General features: G+C 49.5%; 1 protein-coding gene across 7 annotated transcripts in view; it reads right to left on the reverse strand.

The window, feature by feature from the left end:
• The window catches only part of LOC146830547 (E3 ubiquitin-protein ligase RNF31-like), a 325,057-nt gene that overhangs the window by 35,275 nt on the left and 264,748 nt on the right, over nt 1–25,034 (reverse strand). For 6 of the 7 annotated variants that reach the window (XM_085604763.1, XM_085604765.1, XM_085604766.1 and 3 more), the window contains 2 exons: nt 8,496–8,891; nt 8,311–8,404 (listed from right to left, as the gene is read on the reverse strand). The exons of the other annotated variant lie outside the window; for it this stretch is intronic. In XM_085604763.1, the coding sequence (XP_085460889.1) occupies nt 8,311–8,404; nt 8,496–8,891 (490 nt within the window). The remainder of the gene's footprint in view (nt 1–8,310; nt 8,405–8,495; nt 8,892–25,034) is intronic. 7 annotated transcript variants of the gene reach the window in all.

The following is a 25,034-nucleotide window of genomic DNA, read 5'->3' on the forward strand; positions in this document are numbered from 1 at the left end:
ATTTAGATTATTTCCCCTTCTTGGAGAATTTTTAATGCCTCAGGCCTAGAAGCTTCAGGGATAAGTTCAATAAGAGACGAAATGTCTGACCACATTTGGCAGTAGTCGCGACCCAGGATCACTAAAGAATTGGCCGCCCGTAGTGTAGTCGCAGCCATAGTGGAAAATGTCTTTCCTATACCATCCATGCGTCGACCTTCTAAATCCGGTGGTGCAGACAATGGGTTTCTGGATCGACATTGAGCTGCCCGAGTAATGATGGAATCCGGCTTTGTTTGCGAAATTAGACAAGCAGGAGAATTTGGAGGGGGTTTGTATTTTTTATCTATCCTAGGAAGGACAGCTGGAATGGAGTTAGGAGTGTGCACCAGCTTGAGGTCCTCTTGCCATATAAAATAGATAATTGGAATCGAACGGACCTGTTTTTGAGGCTGATCCTTAAAATCATATAGAAAACAGTCCTCCTCCCTGGTGGTCATAGGAAGGTGAAATCTTTTAGCTGCTCTTTCCATGAGCAAATTAAAAACACCAATGTCTACCGGTGGAGAATCCAGAGGAGATGGATCTGAAGGAGATGGCGTCTGTATTGGATAGTTGTCCCATTCAGAAAGAAGGGAACCGTCATCCAGCTTGTAGGAAGGTGAATATCTGACTATGGTTACCCCCAACTTTTTGCCTAGTGTCTAGCTGGTTTTTCGACTTAGTTGGCCTGAGATCCTGCCATTCAGGGTCTCAGGCTGTCTGCTCTCTCTTTAAAATGGACTCCATGTACCCTAGGTACATACACAATTGGGAGGTATCACCTTATCAGCCCCTGTACAGTGTACCATAGGTACCCAGGGCATAGGTGTACCCTAGGCCTACCAGGGGCTGCAGCATATATTATGCCACCCCTGGCCTGGCCTTCCAATCAGACACAACTGGCTGATCACTCAGCTGGGGCAAGGTCGTGTAATCACCCCTTGCTTAGATATAGTATACCTATATCTACACTTACAATAGACACATGTGTACCTATCAGTCACTCCTATGGCAGGCCTTAACAATCCTGGAGGCAGAGTGCTTGGTAACATGTGAGATGGTGCTCTAGCATGAGCTGAGCCTGTCTGCAGCTTTCGGAACCATGTCCTTATAGCTGTTCTATGATATCACCTACCATATACTCTTAAGTGCCTTATAATCTTAAACGGTTATGGTAACTATGGTTTGGCTTTATCGAAACATGTCGTGTAAGGTGTCTAACACTTTGGAATAATACCCCTATACCATGTCTGGGGATGAGGATATTATTCCTCCCTTCTAGAGGGAGAAGACATGTTAAAATCCTACTACCCGGTTAAAGTTAACCAGAGCCCCAGCATCACAAAATGGATGCTGCTGCCACAGACACAAGTCTGACCTCCTGCTGCTGGGAGTCCTTCCAGCAAGGGAGGCTTGGACAATAGGTTTCCTGCCTAGGGAGGTGCTAGCACCACCCCAGACAGGACTTAGTGTATTGGGGCAGGGAGGGTTGAATGAAACGAGACACTGCCTGGGGCACACAAGGTGTCCCATGCATAGTCCAGTTCAAACCGGTGCTGGGCCACTCCAGCCCCAGTCCTGGCGCGAAACTGGACAAAGGGAAGGAGGTGTAACCACCCCCCTCTCTGGTCCCACCCATAGGAGGGACCTAGCAGGTAAACCAGCCCCCCAGATTAGTATAAGAGTGGGAGCTGGGTCCTTAGGACTTTAGATTATCCTGAAGCCTGCATCTTGAACAGAAACTCTGGACCTTCGACATTCGACGACAAGAAAACTGAAGAATCTCCCTTGTGGCCAAGGAGTGGCCACCCTGTGCAAACAGGCACCATCAAGCGACCTGCTGTTTGCTTTGTCTACGTTCTACGAGGAACCGACTGCAGAGCCTGACCAGCGCCGAGACTTCCAGACTTCTCCGACCCTGATCCACATCCACAGCCCAGCTGAGACCCGTGGAGGCGACGAGAGACGTGGGACCGGCTACCTGGGAAAATTGGCGAGTAGCTTCCAGCGCAGCTTCTGAGGCACCCTCGAAGTTGTGCTCTGGGGATTGAGAAGCCCCACTCCCGAGCACCATCTGCACCGAAGATCAGCCCTCCACACTCCACGATTTCTGAGTGGGGCCCTTCTGCATTTTCCTGCTCGACGCGTCTGTCCGGTTGCTGGCCCGTTGGCTGGTGACCTCTGTGACGACGACCCTGAAACTTTGCACCGCTGGTTTGGCTCCTCCAGACTGGCCCTTGCTTCCCTGTAAAAGAGAAGCACCCCAGACCCTCCTGGTCTGCACCAGAAGCAAGTCCCGCATCCCTAGTGGGTTACGCTTGCCAAGGCTTGTTGAGTCCTGACCCGACATCGACGCCGCCGACAGCAAGAGCCTTCGTGGGACAGATCGCCTCCTGGTCGACATCGACGCCTCCTGGTACCCGTAGCTGCTGTGACAAGCTTCACCTCTTCACCTGCATCTCCACGACATCGCCTGGTTCCTTCCTGGCTCCTGGCTGGTGACCCAGACTCTGTCCCATCTGCTTGCAGGTCTCCTTCTTCCTGATCCCGGCCTTGGGATCCACCGGACACTCTTCACTGACTGCCTGTCAGCATCTTTCTTCAGGCATCCATAGGAGTCGACGACGAAACCCGACACAAGTTCACACCTATGCATGCGCAGCCCGTGGGCTAGGTAAACTGAGTACTTCGGTGCTCCTGTGGGTATGGACTATCCTAGGGTCTAGTTTTCAAGTCTCTAACTCCTAGTTGCTTCCGAAGTGTCCTAAAACTCTTTATTTCTAAAAACTACATTTCTATCGACTTTTACGCATTACGCGTGAGTGTTTCCACTCTGCACCTGAATCCCGTGGGCCTCCTACTTCCTAACTCTTGGTAGTGTAGTGTAGCCCCAGCGATTCCCTAGGCCTAGGCCTATCCTGTGTTTGTGACAGTGGTTCTTATACCACTTACTTAGTATATGGTTTGCGTGGCCCCTAGGGCCTAACTGTATTACTTACCTGTGTAACTTATGTATGCTTGATTAAGATTGTGTTTTACTTACCTCTAATCTCATAAAGAGTGCTGAGGGTATTTTTGACTAGAATAAATACACTTTATTTTATATATATCTATTGTGGTTTGATATTCAAGGGGTTACAAATGGTATAACAGCTGGCTTCACATGCCATTCAGAGTTTAGCCTAAGACTGCTCTTATCCATGCTACCACTAGGATAGCTGGTCTATAAGGTTGACTTCACAACCAATCACCATAAGGGTTGTTTGGACTGATACAGGGTGTACACTAGAACTAGTGACATCATATATCAGGCCAACTTCTCACACAGCTCACCTTCCTCTTTGTCACCGTCATCATCATGTTCGTCGACAACGTCTTCCTCTATGATTTAAGGAACTAGCAGAGGTTGAACTCTTGTCGCTGACGTGGGTGTGACCACTGTCTCTTTATTTGAAAAAGGCTGTGGAGGTAACTGCGGTAATGGAGAAGTCTGCACAGAGCGAGGAAAACGGCGATTGTGATTATCCAACATATATTAAAGATTGGAAATAAGACTTAACGGCAGTTGCGCCATAGGAAGTTCCGGAGCCGGGTGTGTGTCACAAGTAGAGAAATCGTCCTCTTGAAAGTCATCATCATCATCAGATTCTTGACACTTTATTAAAAGTTCAGAGGGACTGCGAGCAGCCCAAAATCTATCATCCTCGGATTCCTCATCATCAGATGAAAATAGTACCTCAGGAGGCTGAGAAGGAGCTTTAATTGGTATGAGGGTATCCAAAGAAGAAGGTCGTCGTTGAAGCAAAGAGCTCGAAGCCCTTAGAGGTAACCGATCCTGAGATGGAGCTGTAGTCGTTGTTGCTGACGATGAAAATCGTCGTTGAGCCACCGTCGACGACGAAGCCACCGTCGACGACGAGGCCACCGTCGACGACGAAGCCACCGTCGACGACGAAGCCACCGTCGACGACATATGCTTCTTCTTATGCTTGCTTGCCGTCGTCGAAGAAGTTAAAGGCACTGTAGACTAAATGGGTCTCACCTTCACAGAAACCAGCGTCGACGGTGAAGACGCCGACGACAGGATCATGTCCGGATTCATAGACATAGAAGTCGAAGTCGTCGACGTAGATGTGACTACGGAAGCTCTCGTCGACGGAGGAATCGTTGATGTGCTCGTCGACGAGAGAGGCAGTTTCTGAGGTAAAAACTGCGCAGATGGAGTCTTTGACGCCTGAGAATCAGATCTCGGGGGCGTAACGGATTTAGATAGACTCTTGGCGGGGGAAATCACCCCTTTTGAAGTAAAAGGTTGGGTAGTGGACTTATCAACATGATGTTTCTTCACCACTTTAGGTCTCGGAGAAACCTTCTGAGAGTCACTTGATCTCCTCAAGGAGGGAGCAGTTCTGACTGAATATATACTCTCCACATCTGAAAGAGGATTTTCTGAAGTCTTCAACTTCTGTAGCCACAGAAGGAGACGACCTTCTCTATCCTTTAAAGTTTTCTGAGAGAAGGTTCTACAAATTTTACAATCCTTAACTTGATGTTCAGGATATAAGCAATAAATACATTTTTTGTGAGGGTCTTCAGAATGAAGCCTCAATTTACCACAACTTCCACAAGAGGGATTTCTTGGATGTAGACATCATAGAAGTAATCTTCTGAGGAGATATGAGAAGAAAAAACTGAGCAAGCTCAGGGAGACTCCCTTCACACGACGTGCGGTAGAAAATCTGAGGGCCTGAGCCTCTGGGGAGAGGGTTCTAGAGGGTGCGGACGCCTGATTGGCTGGATTTTGGACTAAAACATAATGACAGTGATATGTTATAGATGTGACAAGTGGTCTATCCATAAAAACTCTATGGTTTTACTTTCTTTTATGCCTATTAGGCTTATGTTATTGCTACATTGCTATGTTATGTACTGTGGGACTCCCGCTTCGACGACGGGGAATATTCAAGCATGTGAATCTATGAAAGACACCCCAATACAGGAGAAGCACGTCTCCGCCGCCCTGTGAGAAGGGGACACTGAGAGGCGCTCCAGTTATCGCCGAGGCTGCTGAGCAGGAACTTGCCGGTACACCCTCTGCCGCGTCCCAGGTGGGACGTGGCTACAGACAAGTCTCCCTCTTCACTCTCTTAGCGAAACACGGCTGGTGGAGGGGAGTGTAATAGAGCACCAGAATAGCCCTAACAGCACTAGAGTGAAGGGTGCGGTGGCGGTGGCACTAGCTTACGTACCACAGAAACAGCCCACTCAACCCCTGTTATTTTTTTTTCTGTTGTTTATTTTGTTCCAGCATATCCGCTAAGATCACCATTTTGGAGGCCTCTTTCCCATATATGCAACAACTCGTGCCAGAGAAGGACCAGGGACGATCCAGGGAACTGGGGACAATACCAGAGGACGTTTTGCAAGGGAGAAGCACACGCAGTCCCATAAAACTGTATTCCATAGAAGTGTTTTAACCCCTTATTTAGGAGTCAGTCAGACGAGTTACTTTGCTTTCCTTTTCTTTGTTGTTATTACTTTGATAATCATTAAAGACTCTCCTTTACTTCCATACCTTCACGTTGAATTCCTTGTGTTAGAAGACTTCTGTACACGACATAGGTTTTGTTCCCCTCTACAACAGAGGGCCAACAGACTTACGAAGGAGACTGTGTAACTCCGCAAGTAAACGATCCAGTCCGGGTGGGCGGGGCCAAAAGTGGACAGGGCGGCAACAAGGAGGGACTAAGAAGCCTCCTTTACAATACAAAGCCAGCGTTTAGCCTGAACTATGACGCAAGCCAATGGGAAGAAGGGGCGTGGCTTCAAGTCCCCTTCGGAAAGAGTATTGATGACAATTAGCCCACGCAGAGCGAGGAGCGCATGCGCGCTCCAGCGCTAGGTCTGCAAGACCTAAAAAGAAACCCCACATACGGAGATCTTCTTTAACCCCTTGCCGGCCAACAAACATGGTGATGTGGCAACGACAAACCCAACAAAGCCATGCCCAACCGTCTGCAAAAACTCCTCAAACCACTCTGTACGCAAAATTCAAAGGTCATCACCTGCACCTCTCACTCTCACCTTCTCTCTCACCAACATTTCATGCAACATTTACTGCATTTTCTGTTTCTTGTCATGTGGCAGCCACGCTTGCATCTTCTGTGAGTCCACCTCAATCCCTAGAAACGATAACAGCGTACTGGGATCCACTGTCTTTTCTGGTGCCAAAGGGATTTCTACGTCACCCATGAGCTCATGAAAACTTACCAGCAGCCGCTGGCAGTCTGCTGAGCCAGGTAGACCAACAATGAAAAAAACGTCCAAGTAGTGGGTCACAAATTTTGTACATCTCACCGGCAGAGCCTTGTTAACGTACCACTGCCCCTCAAATTGCATACCAAGCAATTGAAAGTCATTCGGGTGAACTGGTAGCAGCCAACAGGCTTACTTAACGTAACACTTTGCCTTTTCAGATCCCTTGCCTGCCCTTTCAACCAAGGAAATCACCATGTCCACCTAGGAGTTAGACACAGACGCCATTCATGAGAGATTAAGTTGTTTACTGACCCTCCTTTCAGGCCACGACAAATGCTGAATTGGCCAAAACTGCCTTTTTTCTTTCTTAGGCACGACCCCAATTGACCTTTCTGACAGCTCATTCCTCCGATTTCCCTGAGACCGCAGAGACTCATCTATTTCATCCGCAGGAAGACCTTGTTATTTACTGAAAACCGCCTTGAAAAAGCCCAAGGCCAATGGGCCACTAGGGCGAAACACGTGTCGGCTTGTTGCTTTTCCTCTCACAATTTATACCTGTTTTGTCTGCCAGAAATAAAAACAACACAAGTAATTTCATTCTGAGCAATGTTCTTGATGTTGATTATCCACGGACGAGAACCAATTAAGAAGGCACCACCCTCCACCGTTTCCTAACCTTACCTTTTCAATGGCTCTTGGGTGTAGCCATTTACGAGGATTGTGCCACATATAAAATTGGGCCCTAACAACTGTAGCGCCGTAAGTCCAGAACTTTCCACCCATACAGCTTCTCACGACCCCAATTGGTGACACAAAGTGGCCATTGGCCAGTTCGCAAATGGACCTCACAATTTTACTCTTCTGAATTTCATTCTGCAGTTTGTCCTGCACCTACTGCTTATGCTCCATGGCTGACCTCAGATTATCTGCCCATCTCTGCTCCAGCGGTCCCTCGTACCCCAGTCAGAAAACATCCCTGCATCCTCCTCCCGGTTGTAGAATTGCAGCCAAAATTAGAGTCTGTCCAGCTTAACCAGCATACAAACCTTTTGCCCCGGATCCTGTGCCGCCCCGCTTCTTTGCCGAATGATTGCTGTGGACTGGGACCACCTAGATATTGCTGCCACTGCACGGTTGTCTACCTTTGGTGTCCCTGTGCCGATCCGAAGCAGTGTATGAGCACATTCCACCCCAGCATTAGTGATGAAACTTTCAATACTCCTGTGTGCACAACCCTTTGTTTTAATCCCAGCACACTCCCCAAGTACTGCTCTGTCCCTTTGCAGTTGTCGCAACTCATCCCCGGATGGGGCGTCCCTGAAAGAGGCAGTATACGATTGGTAGTCGGCTTCCCTAAAATAGTTTTTCTGAATTTGTTGGGCCCATTGTGTGTTGCCACAGGTCCAAGTTGAGTTCGCTCCACTGCACCTCGGGATCCAGTGCCATCGTCAAATTGTGCCCAGGCATAACCCCACATATATGATCTGAGCTTTGCGAATGACGTCCAAGTACTTAAACTAAACAGTGCTATATAACGCTCTGGAAGATTCTTGTAGTAGACGCTGGCGTATATGAGGAATGCTACCGTCCAGTTCTCTATTGTCAGGGGAACCCGTACTCTTCCTCTTTGGACCCTTCCTTGGAGTGCAACTCTCTGTGTAACAACTTAAACATATCAACATGCTTTCCCTTTTTTTCATTTGTAGCCAGCATCAAGTGTGCCTCAAAGGGCTTTGTTAGTCCCATAGAGGGCAACTTTAAAATGTTCAGCTCTTTGCTCTCTAGCCCCTCCGTTTTCTCACCCTTTTGCTATTTTTGTTCCTGTATCGTCCACTTGCCTCCCTTACCTGTGCTCGCACTTATGTCCTTGGGCTTACCCTGCGCCTCTATGCATTCATTTTATTCCCCCTCTGTACTAACGCCTACATCTGTGACGTATTTTCCTTTTCTCAGCCGAGCACCCTCCACACCCTCAACCCCCAGTGGATATCATCGCAAGACCTGAGCTCGCTTCCCCATGGCTCTTACCTGGCCTCAAGGTCGGTGCCCGCTCTGAAGCTCGCTGCCTCACCAGCTGATTCTGTTTCTCCACCACCGCATCCTGTTGCGTGTCACCTGCTGCCTGTAACACACCAGACATTGAGATATTAACGTCACCCCGCCCGTTTTACACCTTTATTCTCCCATGGCTCCTCCGCCTCCTTATCCATCACCTTGCCGTCCTCCAGGCTGTCTTCATCGCAGTCCATCTGATTATCTTCCGCAATATCAGCTACCTCTGCCCAACTCGGGCCTGCGTTTTCGCTTTGCTGTGTTACCCCCGCCTTCCTCTGTGTAGGGGCCTGGCGGTAGATATCCAGGGGGGCCGTGACAACCCCTCCATACTGATCCACTGACGCTGCCTGACCAATCCGGTTGCCGCTGGGGCCTACCATGAACCTTCCAGCCGGTGGTGGCGACGAGGCCATGCTGGACCCTCTTCCGTCGGTTGGTGTTTGGGACTCTGCTGCCTTCTGGCAGACCGCACCGGGCCCAGCAATCTCTTCCGCTCGGGGCACATGAGTCGCACAGGACTCTCCCGAGTCTGTCCACCTGCTGCTCCCTGCGACCTGTAATGAAGAAGACAGGACTAGTGTATTGACTACCTGTGCCCTGGGGGTTTCCGCACGATCCCGAGTCTGGTACCCACAACCACCAGCTCTGCTCTACCTCAGAGCTCCTCTGCTCAGCCCTTCACCATCGACAACCTTCTACCCCTGCTGTTCTGCTCCTGCCCACTTGGCCCTGCTGGCCACGCCCCAAACTTCAGCCCCTTCTGCCAATAGTACCACACTTCACTGGCGCCCTTCTCCAAATCCTAGCCCGCCCAACTTGGGCTCTAACCCATATCTCCCTGGCTCGTGGGCCTCACTCTCATCGCCCACCCCGCTGTCCTCTGCGCCGCTCTATTTGAGGAACACCGCTTGCAGAGCAGAAGCTAGCCCCCGGGCCTCTGTGGACCCTATCCACTGGAGACTCTGTGCCCCTCGCCTCTGGCTTTTTTGTTGCATGGGACCGGGAAAGCTTCTTCTGACTGCCAGTCCCCCCAAGGCCCACCTTATGGGCCCTGTCTAACCAGCCATGCTCAGCCATCAGGTAAGCCTGCTCTGGTGCTAACCACTTCCACCAACTCAAATAAGCCCCCCTGTACCTAGCCATTCTCCCCTCTCTGCGCACTTGCATAACTAGGGGGGAGGGAGAGAGAGACAGACTGGTGGAGGGAGAGAGAGACAAACTGGGGGAGGGAGACAGAGACAGACCGAGGGAGGGAGACAGAGACAGACCGAGGGAGGGAGACAGAGACAGACCGAGGGAGGGAGACAGAGACAGACCGAGGGAGGGAGACAGAGACAGACCGAGGGAGGGAGACAGAGGCAGACCGAGGGAGGGAGACAGAGATAGGGAGACCGATAGAGGGAGACAGACAGAAGGAGGGAGACAGACAGAAGGAGGGAGACAGACAGAAGGAGGGAGGGAGACAGAGGGAGGGAGAGACACAGAGGGAGGGAGAGACACAGAGGGAGAGAGAGACTGAGACACACAGAGGGAGACACACAGAGGGAGACTGAAGGAGGGAGGCAGAAGTAGGGAGACAAAGGAAGGGAGACAGAGGACGGGTGTCGTTTTTTTTGCTCTAGCCCCGCCCCCTCTCTCACTGACCCCGCACCCACCGGTGCGGCCCTCGGCCACAAACCACACTGTAAACTTGGCCACTGAGAGAAAGCTTGTGAGTACCCATGACGTAAGGCATGTGTCAAGAAAGGTCGAAAGTCAGCGGGGAAATTCAAATGCAAATCAAAAACCACACTCCGAATACAGAGCTCAGGCCTCTACAGTTGGTTCCGGGACAGCATTGCTCATAGCCTACTTTCAGACAAAGATGTGCACTCTTGACATTAATGATGATTTTGGTGACAGTGGTGTAGGTGATGAAAGTTTCCAGAGGTTAGCATCTAATAACAAGCATTGGAAATGCAATAGGTCTCACATTTTTTGGAGTTGGAGCTATTGACATTGTAAATGGCAATGTTTTTTACTTATGAAATAGGTTTTGTATTTGTTTGAGCTATTGGCTTTGTAAATGGCAATGTTTTTACTTATGTTTTTAGGTTTACTTAACGGGTGGAAAAAAACAGTATCTGGGTTGAAAAAGTTGGTAATGCACAGGTTGATGTGCAATAACATGCAAAGAGAAACTTGTACATAAACTATGTGACACACAGTATTTGGTTATGTGAACTTTTTGTGTGGGATAGACTGACTGGCGCTGCTCGTGGACTTTATACTGTTTTGTTTTCCCCTCTGTATGTTGTCCATTTTCTGTGTGTAGACGGGAATGTGCAGTGGTGCAAAGCCGTAACCTATAAGTACACCAAGCGAGCTTGCAGCTTTCACGTGCCCCAACACACTTCCTGCAATGGCTCTCCCACGCCATGCGAAATTGAAACTGTCCATCGGAAAGAAAGAAATATAACTAAAACCAAGGAGTCACTGTGAAAATGATCGAGTGAGGGTTTGTAAGTGACGTTCTGAGGCTCAAGGGCCACTTATGTATAAGGAATATGCTACTTATCAGTATGCATCTGTTCTTGGCATGTAGAGCTGCAGATCTACACACTGTGCATAGATCGCTATCTGGTGTTGGGCCCGAATGTTTGCAGTTTGTTTTTCTTCTTGGAGAGTCTTTGGAAGTCACGAGGTCGGTGACTCCTCCTTTGGTTCGTATTGCGCATGGGCTTCGGCTCCATCCTCAGATTGTTTTTCGCCAGCAGAGAATAAGATAGACTGGAACGGATACAGGTAGCCGGGGAGGCGGGTGGGCGTGTGTAGATCTGCAGCTCTACATGCCAAGAACAGATGCATACTGGTAAGTAGCATATTCCGTTCGAGGCATATGAGCTGCAGATTACACACTGTGCATAGACTATATAGCAGTACCCAACGCTAGCGGCGACCACCGGTATCCGTTGCAGTGGTTTGAAACAGTGTTTTTAGTACAGCCTGGCCCACACTAGCTTGTTGCTTGGTTTGCACATCTACACAGTAATGTTTTGTGAAAGTGTGCGGTGTTGACCATGTGGCTGCTTTGCAGATGTCAGCTAAGGGTATGTTCCCTAGAAAAGCCATAGAAGCCCCCATCTTTCTTGTAGAGTGGGCTTTAGGGGGAACAGTTGGCGTTCGTTTTGCTTTGTGGTAGCAAATCTGTATGCATTTTACAATCCACCTAGCTATCCCTGATTTGGAGATTGGGTTGCCTTTATGTGGTGGAGAGAACGAGACAAATAGCTGTTTGGTCTTTCTGAAAGGTTGCGTTCTTTGGATATAGTAAAGCAAGGCCCTTTTAACGTCTAGTGTATGTAGAGCCCTTTCTGCAACTGTTTGAGGTAGCGAGAAAAAAACGGTAATTCTACCAATTGGTTCAGATGGAAGGGGGAAATGACTTTGGGTAGGAATTTTGGGTTGGTGCGAAGTACAACCTTGTTCTGATGCATCTGTAGAAAAGGTTCTTGTATAGTGAACGCTTGTATTTCACTGACTCTTCTAAGGGAAGTGATAGCCATTAGAAAGGCTGTTTTCCATGTAAGGAATTGCAGCTCACATTTATGCAGAGGTTCGAAAGGCGGCCCCATTAGCCTTGTGAGAACTATATTTAAGTTCCACACAGGTGAGGGCGGTACTCTGGGTGGAATTACTCTTTTGAGGCCTTCCATGAAGGCTTTTATGGCAGGCACCCTGAAAAGTGATAGGTGCTGTCTGTTTTGCAGGTAAGCAGCAATTGCTGCGAGGTGTAACCGAATGGATGTGTATGCTAGGTTACACCTTTGTAGATGGAGCAGGTAACATATGATGTGCTGTATGGATACATCTAGAGGGTTGATTGTGTTGTTATGGCAGTAAATAACGAATCTTTTCCACTTTGCGGCGTAGCATGCCCTAGTAATAGAGCGTCTAGCCTCCCTGATAATGTTCATGCAATCAGGGGGAAGGTTAAGGTATCCGAATTCTAAGATTTCAGGAGCCAGATCGCAAGGTTGAGCTGAGCTGGGTCCGGGTGCCTAATCTCTCCATGGTTCTGGGTTAGGAGGCATGGTGAGAGGTATAACTTTTGGTGTGGTACCACTGAGAGCTGTAGCAGTGTGGTGTACCACGGCTGCCTGGCCCATGTTGGAGCAACCAGAATGAGCGTGAGGGAGTGCTGTTGTAGCTTTCGCACCACTAATGGAATTAGTGGGAGAGGTGGAAAAGCGTACGCAAATTTGCCTGACCAGTTCATCCATATCGCATTGCTTTTGGACAATGGGTGTGGGTATCTGGCAGCGAAGCCTGGGCATTTTTTGTTTTCGTGGGTGGCGAAGAGGTCTATCTGAGGGTGCCCCCACTTCTGAAAGAACGGGTGAAGAACTTGTGGGTGAAGTTCCCATTCGTGCATTTGTTGCGTTTGTCTGCTGAGCAGATCTGCCATGGTGTTTTGGATTCCTGGGACGTGTTGGGCCAGGAGAAAGATTTTTTGCGGAATTGCCCATCTCCATATGCTCTGTGCTAGTTGAGAGAGCTGTGGAGAGTGTGTGCCCCCCTGTTTTTGAATGTAGTACATGGCAGTCATGTTGTCTGTGCGAATGAGGACTGCCTTGCCTGAAATCTGTCTCTGAAAGGATTTTAGGGCTAGAAAGATTGCCAGTAACTCCAGATGGTTGATGTGGAGTAATTTTTGTTGTGGCGTCCATGTGCCCTGCACTGTGAGGTGTAACCGATGAGCTCCCCAGCCGGAGAGCGATGCGTCTGTTAGGATTATTTGTGGAAACGGGTCCAGGAACGGTCGACCTTTGGAAAGGTTTGTGGTGTTCCACCACTGCAGAGAGCGATGGGTTCGACCGTCTACCAACACCAGGTCTGTCAGTTGCCCCTGGGCCTGGTTCCACTGACGTGCTAAGCACTCCTGAAGTGGACGCATCTGGAGTCTTGCGTGAGGCACTATGAAAATGCAAGAGGCCATCATCCCTATAAGTTGCATAAACACTCTTGCTGGGAGAGAGTGTTGAAGTATGAACCTTTGACGCAAAGCTTGGATGCTTGCAATCCTGGCAGTATTGGGATAGGCTATAGCTTTTGAGGTGTCTATGGTGGCACCGAGGTATTGCTTTGTGTGGGACGGTATCAGCTGGGACTTTTGGTGGTTCACTGTGAAACCTAGCTGGTGAAGTAGTTGGATTGTAGTGGCGGTGTGTTGTACACATTGATTGTAGGACGTGATTAGCCAGTCGTCTAAGTATGGGAAGACGTGAATGAGTTGTCTTCTGAGGTGTGCCGCCACTACTGCAAAGCACTTGGTGAATACCCTTGGTGCTGTTGTGACCCCGAAGGGGAGAACTTTGAACTGGTAGTGTTGGCCGTCCACTACAAATCTGAGGTACTTTCTGTGAGCAGGGTGTACTGGAATATGAAAGTATGCGTCTTTCAAGTCCAGAGTGGTGAGAAAATCGTTCTGGGAGAGGAGTGGAAGAACTTGTTGAAGGGTTACCATGTGAAAATGGTCTGAATGTATGTAAGTGTTTAGAGGCCGGAGATCTAGAATAGGTCTTAGAGTCTCGTCTCTTTTTGGTATCAGAAAGTACAGGGAGTAGACCCCTAAATTTTGTTGATTGATGGGGACTTGCTCTATGACTTGTTTTTGCAGGAGGGAGATTACCTCTTGTTTTAGTAATGTGGCATGTTCTTGCGACATTGGGCGGTGCCTGGGTGGAATATTTGGGGGGGTAGATGTTAACTCGAGACAGTACCCTGAACGAATAATTTGAGGTGATGGTCTCCCAGACGTGAAGGAAATTTTGTAGTCTGCCCCCGACCGGAGTGGAATGGTCTGGGGGGAGCGGGAGGAAGTCATTGGGTAGGAGGTGTGGCAGAGCGGGCGGTGTTGGTTTTGCCTCTGCCTTTGTTATTATTTCCTCTATATCCGCCTCTTTGATAACCCCTTGTGAAGGTGGACTGAGGAGGGGATTTGTAGGATGTGGAGGCGCTATCCGAGGAGTAACCTCTGCCAGTGCCCCGAAAGGACGAGCGGCGAAAGGAGCGTCTAGGAGGATGTGAGTGTAGGGCTCCCATAGATTTCGCCGTATCTGTATCTTTTTTCATCTTCGAGGGCCTCGTCTACTTTTGTACCAAATAAATGTTGCTGATCAAATGGATGATTCAATATGGAGGCTTGCACCTCAGGTTTAAAGCCTGAAACTCTGAGCCAGGCGTGGCGATGAAGTAGTACACTAGTGTTTATGGCCCTGGAGGCTGTGTCTGCTGCGTCCAGTGCACAGCGTATAGAGGTGTTGGTTATGGTTTTTCCCTCTTGAATTAGTTCATTAGCCCTATTTTTGTATTTTTCTGGGAGATGGTGCATGATGGTCTCCAGCTCATCATAATGCGCTCTGTCGTATCTGGCCAACAGCGCTTGTGTGTTGGCGATACGCCATATATTGGCAGCTTGTGAGGCAGTGCGTTTCCCCGACGCGTCTAGGAGCTTGGACTCTTTGTCAGGTGGTGGAGCTTCGCCTGACGCCTGAGAATTTGCTCTCTTTCTAGCTGTGAATACCACTAAGGAATCCAGTGGTGCAGGTCCTTTAATGTAGTCAGGATCTGTGGGGGCGGCTTTATATTTTTTCTCTATTCGTGGGTTTAGGACCCTAGCCCTGACTGGGTCTTAAAAACCTCTGGCGCATGTTTGATTACCCCTTTGAGCATCGGTAGTATGCAGTAGATTTATCTGCAATATCAAAGGTGTCTAGTAGGAAGTCTTCCTCTACTGGGTCAGTGTGTAACTCCACCCCATGATATTGTGCCGCCCTCTGGAGTAGGTGGTGAAAACCTAAGGAGTCCTCTGGTGGGGATGGCCTGGATGGATAAAGGTCATCCTGTGGGACATCTGAGATGTCTGGATTGTGATAATCATTCCATGGGTCTGGGGATCCAGGAGGGGTGGGGTCTTGTGGGACATCTGTTGGATCGTAGTATGGGTCCCCTTGATCATCATGGTCTGGAGACGGGGTTGGAGAGCGATGAGGCAAGGGTGGAGAAGGTGGAGGAGGTGGGGAAGGCACTCTAAAAGGGGAGGTAGCACAGTCATTCCTCTTTGGAGGTGGAGCTGGTTTTTCCAAATGTCTCTTCTTTGAAGACAGTGCCAAATGTCCAGTTTTTGGATCTTTAGTAAGGGTCTTTTGCAAAGGATCCGGTGAGAATAGTTCCTGTGGCACCGATTGATCGGTCGGCGCCGATGTTTTCGGGGTCGACGGCTTTTTAGGCTTGTCTGTGCCGTGCTTTTTTGGAACCTCCGATTTTTTGCTCGGTGCCGAGATAGGCTTCGGCACGGAAGTGCCGGTGCCGAGGGCTTTATGGTGTTTGGTCGGCACCGAGAGGCCGGGTTTCGACACCAAGGGCTTCGGTACGGAGCTAGGTGTGGAGGTGGAGGTCGATGTCTTCTTCGGTGCCGAAGGGTGTTTTTCGGCACCGCTAGTAGGCTGGCTCGAGCCCGAGCCGCCGAAAGGCTTATGAGACTTCTTCACCGGGCCCGAAGGTGGGGTGATAGAAGCAGTTTGTTTGGTCTTGCCTAGGCTCGGAGGCGAAGGCGTGACCGAAGCCTTTTTGGGTGTGGGCGCGGGTGTGGGAGGGGGTAGAGTACTCACGACCCTCTGCACCGGGGTGATGTCCTCCACATCGGAGTCGTCGGCTTCGGAAGCACTGACGAGGTCGTCTTCTTGTTCGGTGTGCTGCTGCCCCGGAGCTTCGACGTCGTCCCCGAAGATGTCGAGTGGAGCGGAGGTCGAGGAGTGCGCCATGCTGCGTCTAGCCCTTCGATCTCGAATGGTCTTTTTCGACCTAAAAGACTTGCAGACGGGACAGTCTCGAGCCTCATGTTCAGGGGAGAGGCAGAGGTTGCACACCCGATGTGGATCGGTGTGGGGAAACTTAGACCCACATTTAGGGCACTTCTTGAAGGGAGTTCTTTCCATCAGCCGAGACCGGAGTTGGGATAGGCCCGAAGGCCGCCGTCGACACCTGGAATCGAAGAAGTGCCGAGGAGAAAGGTGATGAAGAAGATTTGTATCTGAAGGATCTCGATGAACGAGGATTTTTCGTCGATGGTTGAACTGGAAGAGTTCGGAACCGGAGCACGAAGTATTACATCCGAGCCCGATGGGGGAAAAAAACAATCTGAGGATGGAGCCGAAGCCCATGCGCAATACGAACCAAAGGAGGAGTCACCGACCTTGTGACTTCCAAAGACTTTCCAAGAAGAAAAACAAACTGCAAACATCCGGGCCCAATACCAGATGGCGATCTATGCACAGTGTGTAATCTGCAGCTCATATGCCTCGAACATATAATTATTTCTGTCTTTTTTTAAAATAAGACTCTAGCAAATGTAAGATGAAAGTAACATTATAAAAGTTTTTTTCCTCATAAAACAACAGAAAATCGATGCTCACATTTATCGAAGGTACGGGTGCAGTGCAAATGTTTTTGAATGTTCGTCTCATCGTGTGAGCTTCAGCCTTCCGAGAGTTAACATTCCAGTGGCAAAATAAAGGCTTACAGAGCGCCAACGTGCCCAAGTGTGGGAGCAAGTAAAAGAAACACCAGACTTTACTGACACGAAGACATTTGCAACAAAAGTACTTTAAATGCTCGGTCTGGCTTTACAATCTATATCCATAGTATGAGATCTACAGTTATGTAAAAAACATGTTAAATTAAATTACTCTCTCAGCCGACTGCTGGCATAGTAGGGTCAATCTTCAGAACGCATCTATGTTTATTTTTTGGTGGGGGGGGGGGTGCATAAAAGGCTGATAAAAAAATGGCACTTGGTTGGAAATCGCTTTTTGTGCTGGGATAAGTTCTCAAATGTCTGCTTGTTTTATAACATCCCCCATTGTTGCCCCTCCACCCCATTGTTTTTTTCACAGAGCCCCTCGGTGTTTAATGCCTGGGCCCGTGGACTGTCCCTAATGGATTAGAGTCAAGTGGTCATGTTGCGGGCCCAACAAGCCCAAATGTAATTCTGTCCCCCACAGCAGCCCCCCCAGGGTGCGGCAGAGCACAAGCAGTGTCTGGATGCAATACTTTCAATATGAGAGCGCCTGCACTTCTTAGGAGGGACGTAATACTTTCAAAATGCACGTTCTTGGACCAATGTATATCAGGAAGCGTTTGCTTTCTATGTCCCCAGCAGATCTTTGCGCTCAGCCACCCAACGACGGATGGCGATCCCCCGATTCCGCAGGATGCGGCTGGGGGGTCAGTCCCTCTCCGTTAAAGCAGCTATAGCATGGAATTCCCTTCCCTTGGAATTACTGTATATTCAGGACTTCAGACTTTTTTAAAAAACAACTTAAAACCTTCCTTTTTAATCAGCCGACTTAAATTTCTTGCTCCACTAGGTCACGGTAACTTTGCGCCAGGACACTCTTGATTGTTTGTGTGAGGTATAAATCCACTAATATGAGAGCGCCTGCACTTCTTAGGAGGGATGCAGTATTTCAAATGAGAGTACCTTCACTTTTCAGTAGCAAGCATTGACTCTGGGATAATGAGTCTCTACACTTTTAATCTCCAAATAAACCACTAAGTGCAGTTCTGCCAATGCATCTCAATCCAGACATCCCACTTCACTGCCGACGCCCACGTGGAGCCCCATTGTGCCGCTTCCTCTTAGTGCCTCAGCGTCTTTCCTTGGCGCCTCTGAGCACTACAGGACGTTTGCCCTACAAACATTTCATTTTATGCTTGCGTTGCCTTCCTCATAGTGCCTCTGCGTATTTCCTGGAGCTTCGAGCCCTACACGGCCTCTACCCTGCATACACAAACACATCATTCCACTTGTTTTCAAGGCAATGCACAGCTACAACGTAACATCGCCGAGCTCGTTCCAGTCCCGGGAAAGGGCAAAAAGTTACTGTACAGACTTCCGCTTGCTGGGGCGCTCCCTGCAGGCCTACCCCAGCCCTCCCCGGCATGTCCTAGGCAGCGCTGCCAAGCCAGCACAAGCAGGCACAAAAAGAAGGCATGGAACAAAACCTCGCATTCCGCTTCCTTTTACAAACACACAAAATGGAGGGCAGCCAAGACCGACCTCGGAGCGAGAGACGCAGTATGTAAACAGTGAAAGAAAATGTCTCCGCCAGCGCGATATTTTGTAAATTTGTGAGTTCGCACCAAAGCCTTAACAGAACAGAAAGTGCAACATGATAGTAAAAAGTAAATAAAGCACTAAATTGTCAAATGCAGGCTGCTGGGATGAGCGCGGTGTCCCTGAAATGGACGCCACGAAAATCTAAATAAATAAAGTGAGCGCGGTGCCCCCAGCGGGTGCCGCGCTCATTGAATAAAAAAAAATATATATATACAATTTAGAGCAGTAACAAGCTGTCAGAAACATGATCCGGCAGTACACACCTAAAGATAAGATATTGCTTCACGACAGCCGATAAGCAGACGATCCAGTCCGGATTGGGCCAGAAGAAAAGGGAAAGGGCTGAAACCAAAAAGCCTCAACTTCAATCAGAGGCCACCGTTTTACACAAACGATGATGCCAGTTAAATGAAAATGAGGGGCGGGGCTACAAGTCCCCTTCTGAAATCTCCTCATCAACAATATGTCTCGCAGAGCGAGCAGTGCATGCGCGCTGCAACACTAGGTGAGACCAAAAAATGAACATTAACCAGTGACAGCGGCTTAAAGTGTCGCTCAAAGTGGTCAGTAAAATCTGCTGGTGTTTGTTGCAAGGTGGAATGTAAGGGAGTGCAGCTTTTAAAAGGCAAGATGCATACAGGATTAGGATGGGAGAAGCGAACATGCAGGAAAGAAAGAGGCGTCCAAAAAGGCAGACACATCGGTAGGAGGCGACTACAAACAGGACATGGGTGACAAGGAAGGTGGTACTCAGGAATATAGCGAGGCAAAGACCAAAATATTACCCTATGTGGGTATTACAAACACTTTGGAGGGACATTTAATGGCTTCCACAGAAAAGCACTTTTGGAAGGGTGAGTATATGACAGTTTTTTAAATTATTGCACCAGGAGGCATGGGTGAAGGACCAAGGGGAAAGAATTCAAACTTACTAGGAGACCTACAGTTCTGGTTACCAGAGACCTGGATAGCCGCACACAGTGTATATTGATAAAAATATCCAGAATGCTGCATGGCCCTTTTAAATATATTGATGTAGTGAGGAAGACTCATCTGACATTTGGGAATTACGTTTGTGTGTTCAATATGATGAGGAATTTCAGGCTAGTTTGGTAGAGGATGAGGAGGGTATACACGGGGACAGCTGGACAAACTAGTTTTGTGGTAAGATGCGCCTTCCAGCTTGGGTCTTCAGACATACACAGCCAGTTGGTGGCCTTTAGTTTCTAAGCCCGTTTTGGGGAGATTTAAAAAAATATATATATATTTCTGTTTATTGCATTTCAAAAATAATAATCATCAATACTACTATACAGAATTACATCTGCGTCAAGCTAGCCATTTACAAACTGTGATCGATCAACACCACAAGGAATATATATGACATATCAAATTGTTAAGTCCAGTGCACTCCGAGTGTGCCAAGGCACTTTCATGTATAATGTTCACTCTGTCTCAGCCTGTGAATCAGCCATGGATTGCCGTTGAAGGAACTGACGCAGTGGCTCCCATATGTCCCTGGGTTTGTATGGTATCGGCAGTTCCTCTGCATATAATTCCAGGTTTTCTGTGGTGGACATGGAGGTGGACATGGTGGTGGACGTGGTGGTAGTGGACGTGGTGGATGTGGTGGTGGACGTGGTGGTGGACGTGGTGGTGGACGTGGTGGTGGACGTGGTGGTGGATGTGGTGGTGGTGGTGGATGTGGTTGTGGTGGACATTGTTGTGGTGGACATGGTGGTGGACGTGGTGGTGGTGGAGGTAGTGGACGTGGTGGTGGTGGACGTGGTGGTGGTAGACATGGTGGTGATGGATGTAGTGGTAAACATGGTGGTGGACATGGTGATGGACGTGGTGGTGGTGGATGTGGTGGTGGTGGTGGACGTGGTGGTGGACGTGGTGGTAGACGTGGTGGTGGTGGACATGGTGGTCATGTTGGACATGGTGGTGGTGGAGGATGTGGTCGTGGTGGACATGGTGGACGTGGTGGTGAAGGACGTGGTGGTGGACATGGTGGTGGATGTGGTGGTGGACGTGGTGGTGGTGGACATGGTGGTGGTGGACATGGTGGTGGACGTGGTGGTGGTCGTGGAGCTGGTGGTGGTCGTGGAGCTGGTGGTGGACGTGGAGCTGGTGGTGGACGTGGAGCTGGTGGTGGACGTGGAGCTGGTGGTGGACGTGGTGGTGGACATGATGGTGGTGGTGGATGTGGTTGTGGTGGACGTGGTGGTGGTGAACGTGGTGGTGGTGGATGTGGTGGTGGACATGGTGGTAGTGGTGGAGGACATGGTGGATGTGGTGGTGGTGGATGTGGTGTGGACGTGGTGGTGGTGGACGTGGTGGTGAAGGACGTGATGGTGGTGGTGGACGTGGTGGTGAAGAACGTGGTGCCCATGGTGGTGGTGTTGGACGTGATGGTGTTGGATGTGGTGGTGGACATGGTGATGTTGGACGTGGTGGATGTGGTGGTGGGTGTGGTGGTGGTGCTGGACGTGGTGGTGGGCGTGGTGGTGGACGAGGTGGTGGTGCTGGATGTGGTGAACGTGGTGGTGGACATGGTGGTGGTGGTGGACGTGGTGGTGGATGTGGTGGTGGTGGACGTTGTGGTGGTGGACATGGTGGTGGACATGGTGGTGGTGGAGGACATGGTGGTAGTGGTGGTGGACATGGTGGTAGTGGTGGTGGACGTATTGGACGTGGTGGTGGTGGACGTGGTGGTGGTGGATGTGGTGGTGGTGGACGTGATGGTGTTGGATGTGGTGGTGGACATGGTGATGTTGAACGTGGTGGATGTGGTGGTAGATGTGGTGGTGGTGCTGGATGTGGTGGACATGGTGGTGGACGTGGTGCTGGTGGCTGTGATGGTGGATGTGGTGGTGGTAGACATGGTGATGGTGGATGTGGTGATATGTGGAGGAGGACGAGGTGGTGGTGCTGGATGTGGTGGACGAGGTGGTGGTGCTGGATGTGGTGGACATGGTGGTGGACGTGGTGATGGTGTACGTGGTGGTAGACGTGGGGGTGGACGTGAGGGTGGTGGTGGACGTGGGGGTTGTGGACGTAGTGGTAGAGGGCGTGGTGGTCTTGGATGTGGTGGTGGACGTGGTGGTGTTGGATGTGGTGGTGGACATGGTGGTGGTGGACATGGTGGTGGCGGACGTAGGGGTGGTGGACGTGCTGGATGTGGTGGACATGGTGGTGGTGGACATGGTGGTGGAGGACGTGGCTGTGATGGTGGACGTGGTGGTGGACATGGTGGTAGACGTGGTGGTGGTGGTTGTGGTGGTGGTAGACATGGTGATGGTGGACGTGCTGATATGTGGAGGAGGACGAGGTGGTGGTGCTGGATGTGGTGGACGAGGTGGTGGTGCTGGATGTGGTGGGGTGGTGGTGGACTTGGGGGTGGTGGAGGACGTGGGGGTTGTGGACGTAGTGGTGGAGGGCGTGGTGGTCTTGGATGTGGTGGTGGACGTGGTGGTGGTGGACATAGGGGTGGTGGACCTGCTGGAGGTGCTGGATGTGGTGGACATGGTGGTGGTGGACATGGTGGTGGAAGACGTGGCTGTGATGGTGGACGTGGTGGTGGACATGGTGATGGTGGACGTGGGGGTGATGGATGTGGTGGTGGATGTGGTGGTAGGCGTGGTGGTGGTGGACGTGGTGGTGGTGGACATGATGGTGGTGGAAATGATGGTGGTAGTGGTGGACGTGGTGGTGGTTGACATGGTGGTGGACATGGTGGTGGATGTGGTGGTGGATGAGGTGGTGGACATGGTGGTGCTGGACATGGTGGTGGTGGTAAAAGGTGGTGGTGGACGTGGTGGTAGTGGATGTGGTGGTGGATATGGTGCTGGATGTGGCGAAGGTGCACGTGGTGCTGGTGGACGTGGTGGACATAATGGTTGTGAGAAAGTGCCATCTTTCTTGCATGGTATGCCCCCACTTTTTGCTGAATGTACTTTGACTGAGTGTGCCCTGGACTCCTGCCAATCAGGTGCCCAGGGCCTATGTTCCTGCCCTAAAAAAAACTAAAACCCACATTGGCAAACCCTGGCCACATTTCAGCCCCTGGTAAATGGTACGGGAAGGCCTCTAAGGGCTGCAGCACTCATTGTGCCACCCTTAGAGGCCCTGTACCCTTACACACACACACTGCCCTTGCAGGCTGAGTGTCTGGGTACAAGACAAAACAAAGTCGACATGGCACACATCCCTGTGTGCCATGCCCACACCTACACTGCCATGGCATACATCAGCCACCCCTCGAGCTGGGTGCCCTATGTCAATGGTGTGGGCACAGGAGCAGGAGCCCTGTGCCCCTACAGTACCCAGGTCCATTCCTGGGCCCTGTAAGTGCAGTGCTGCCATTTAAGAGTACATGGTGCTGGGAGCTTGTCAAACACGAACTCCACAGCACCATAATGGCAGCACTGAAGTCTGAGAAGTTTGGTATCAAACTGCTCAGCACATTAAATCCACACTGATGCCAGTGTGGGATTTAATGTACCAAGCACTCCAGAGGGCATCTGTGAGAAGTTAGCCTGGCATATGCTGGTCACTAGTTATAGTGCTCAACTTGCACCAGTCCAATTCGACTCTTATGGTAGATAGGTGTAAGACAACCTTTTAAGGAAAGCTATCCTAGTGGTAGCTGTGGAGAGCAGTCTTCAGGCTAAGTCTCAGAGGAATGTAAAGCAGCTTGTTTTACCTTATTTCTTGAATTAACAAATGAAAGGACACCACACAGGTATATATATAAAATATATATGTATTTATTTCCAGACACACTCTAATAATCTCTTTATGAGATTAGAAGTCAGGAACATATGCACAAATCAATGTTTTCACAACAAATTAAGCACTTATATGGCTGGGGCCCTAGGAGCGTACCAGACCATATACTAAAAGGAATATGCTACTTACCAGTATGCATCTGTTCTTGGCATGTAGAGCTGCAGATCTATACACTGTGCATATATCGCCATCTGGTGTTGGGCCCGGATGTTTGCAGTTTGTTTTTGTTCTTGGAAAGTCTTTGGAAGTCACGAGTTCGGTGACTCCTCCTTCGGTCCGTACTGCGCATGGGCTTCGGCTCCATCCTCAGATTGTTTTTCGCCAGCAGGGAAAGATGGAGCGTAGTGATAACAGTAAAGAAACCCATATGTGTTGTATCTAAATAAGATAGACTGGAACGGATACAGGCAGCCGGGGAGGCGGGTGGGCGTGTATAGATCTGCAGCTCTACATGCCAAGAACAGATGCATACTGGTAAGTAGCATATTCCGTTCGAGGCATATGAGCTGCAGATTATACACTGTGCATAGATTATATAGCAGTACCCAACCCTAGCGGCGACCACCGGTATCCGTTGCAGTGGTTTGAAACAATGTTTTTAGTACAGCCTGGCCCACACTAGCTTGTTGTTTGGTTTGCACATCTACACAGTAATGTTTTGTGTTAGTGTGCGGTGTTGACCATGTGGCTGCTTTGCAGATGTCATCTAAGGGTATGTTCCCTAGAAAAGCCATAGAAGCCCCTATATTTCTTGTAGAGTGGGCTTTAGGTGGAATAGATAATGTTCTTTTTGCTTTGTGGTAGCAAATTTGTATGCATTTTACAATCCACCTAGCTATCCCTGATTTTGAGATGGGGTTGCCTTTATGTGGTGGAGAGAACGAGACAAACAGCTGTTTAGTCTTTCTGAAAGATTGCGTTCTTTGTATATAATAAAGCAAGGCCCTTTTAACATCAAGTGTATGTAGAGCTCTTTCTGCAACGGATTGAGGTTGCGAGAAAAAAAACGGTAATTCCACCGATTGATTGAGATGAAAGGGGGAAATGATTTTGGGCAGAAATTTTGGGTTTGTGCGAAGTATAACCTTGTTCTGATGCATCTGTAGAAAAGGTTCTTGTATAGTGAACGCTTGTATTTCACTAACCCTTCTAAGGGAAGTGATAGCTACCAGAAAGGCTGTTTTCCATGTAAGGAACTGTAGCTCACATTTATGCAGTGGTTCAAAAGGCGGTCCCATCAGCCTTGTAAGAACTATATTTAGATTCCACACAGGTGAGGGTGGTACTCTGGGTGGAATTACTCTTTTGAGGCCTTCCATGAAAGCTTTAATGGCAGGTACTCTGAAGAGTGATAAATGTTGCCTATTTTGCAGGTAAGCAGCAATTGCTGCGAGGTGTAACAGGATGGATGTGTATGCCAGGTTACACCTTTGTAGATGGAGCAGGTAACATATGATGTGCTGTATGGATACATCTAAAGGGTTGATTGTGTTGTTACGGCAGTAAATAACAAATCTTTTCCACTTTGCGGCATAGCATGCTCGAGTGGTAGGGCGTCTGGCCTCCCTGATAATGTCCATGCAATCAGGGGGAAGGTTAAGGTATCCAAACTCTAAGATTTCAGGACCCAGATCGCAAGGTTGAGCTGAGCTGGGTCCGGGTGCCTGATCTCTCCATGATTCTGAGTTAGGAGGCATGGAGACAGGTGTAATTTTTGGTGTGGTACCACTGAGAGTTGTAG

The sequence above is a fragment of the Triturus cristatus genome, chromosome 5_1 (assembly GCF_964204655.1).
Source record: "Triturus cristatus chromosome 5_1, aTriCri1.1, whole genome shotgun sequence".
Lineage (NCBI taxonomy): Eukaryota > Metazoa > Chordata > Amphibia > Caudata > Salamandridae > Triturus > Triturus cristatus.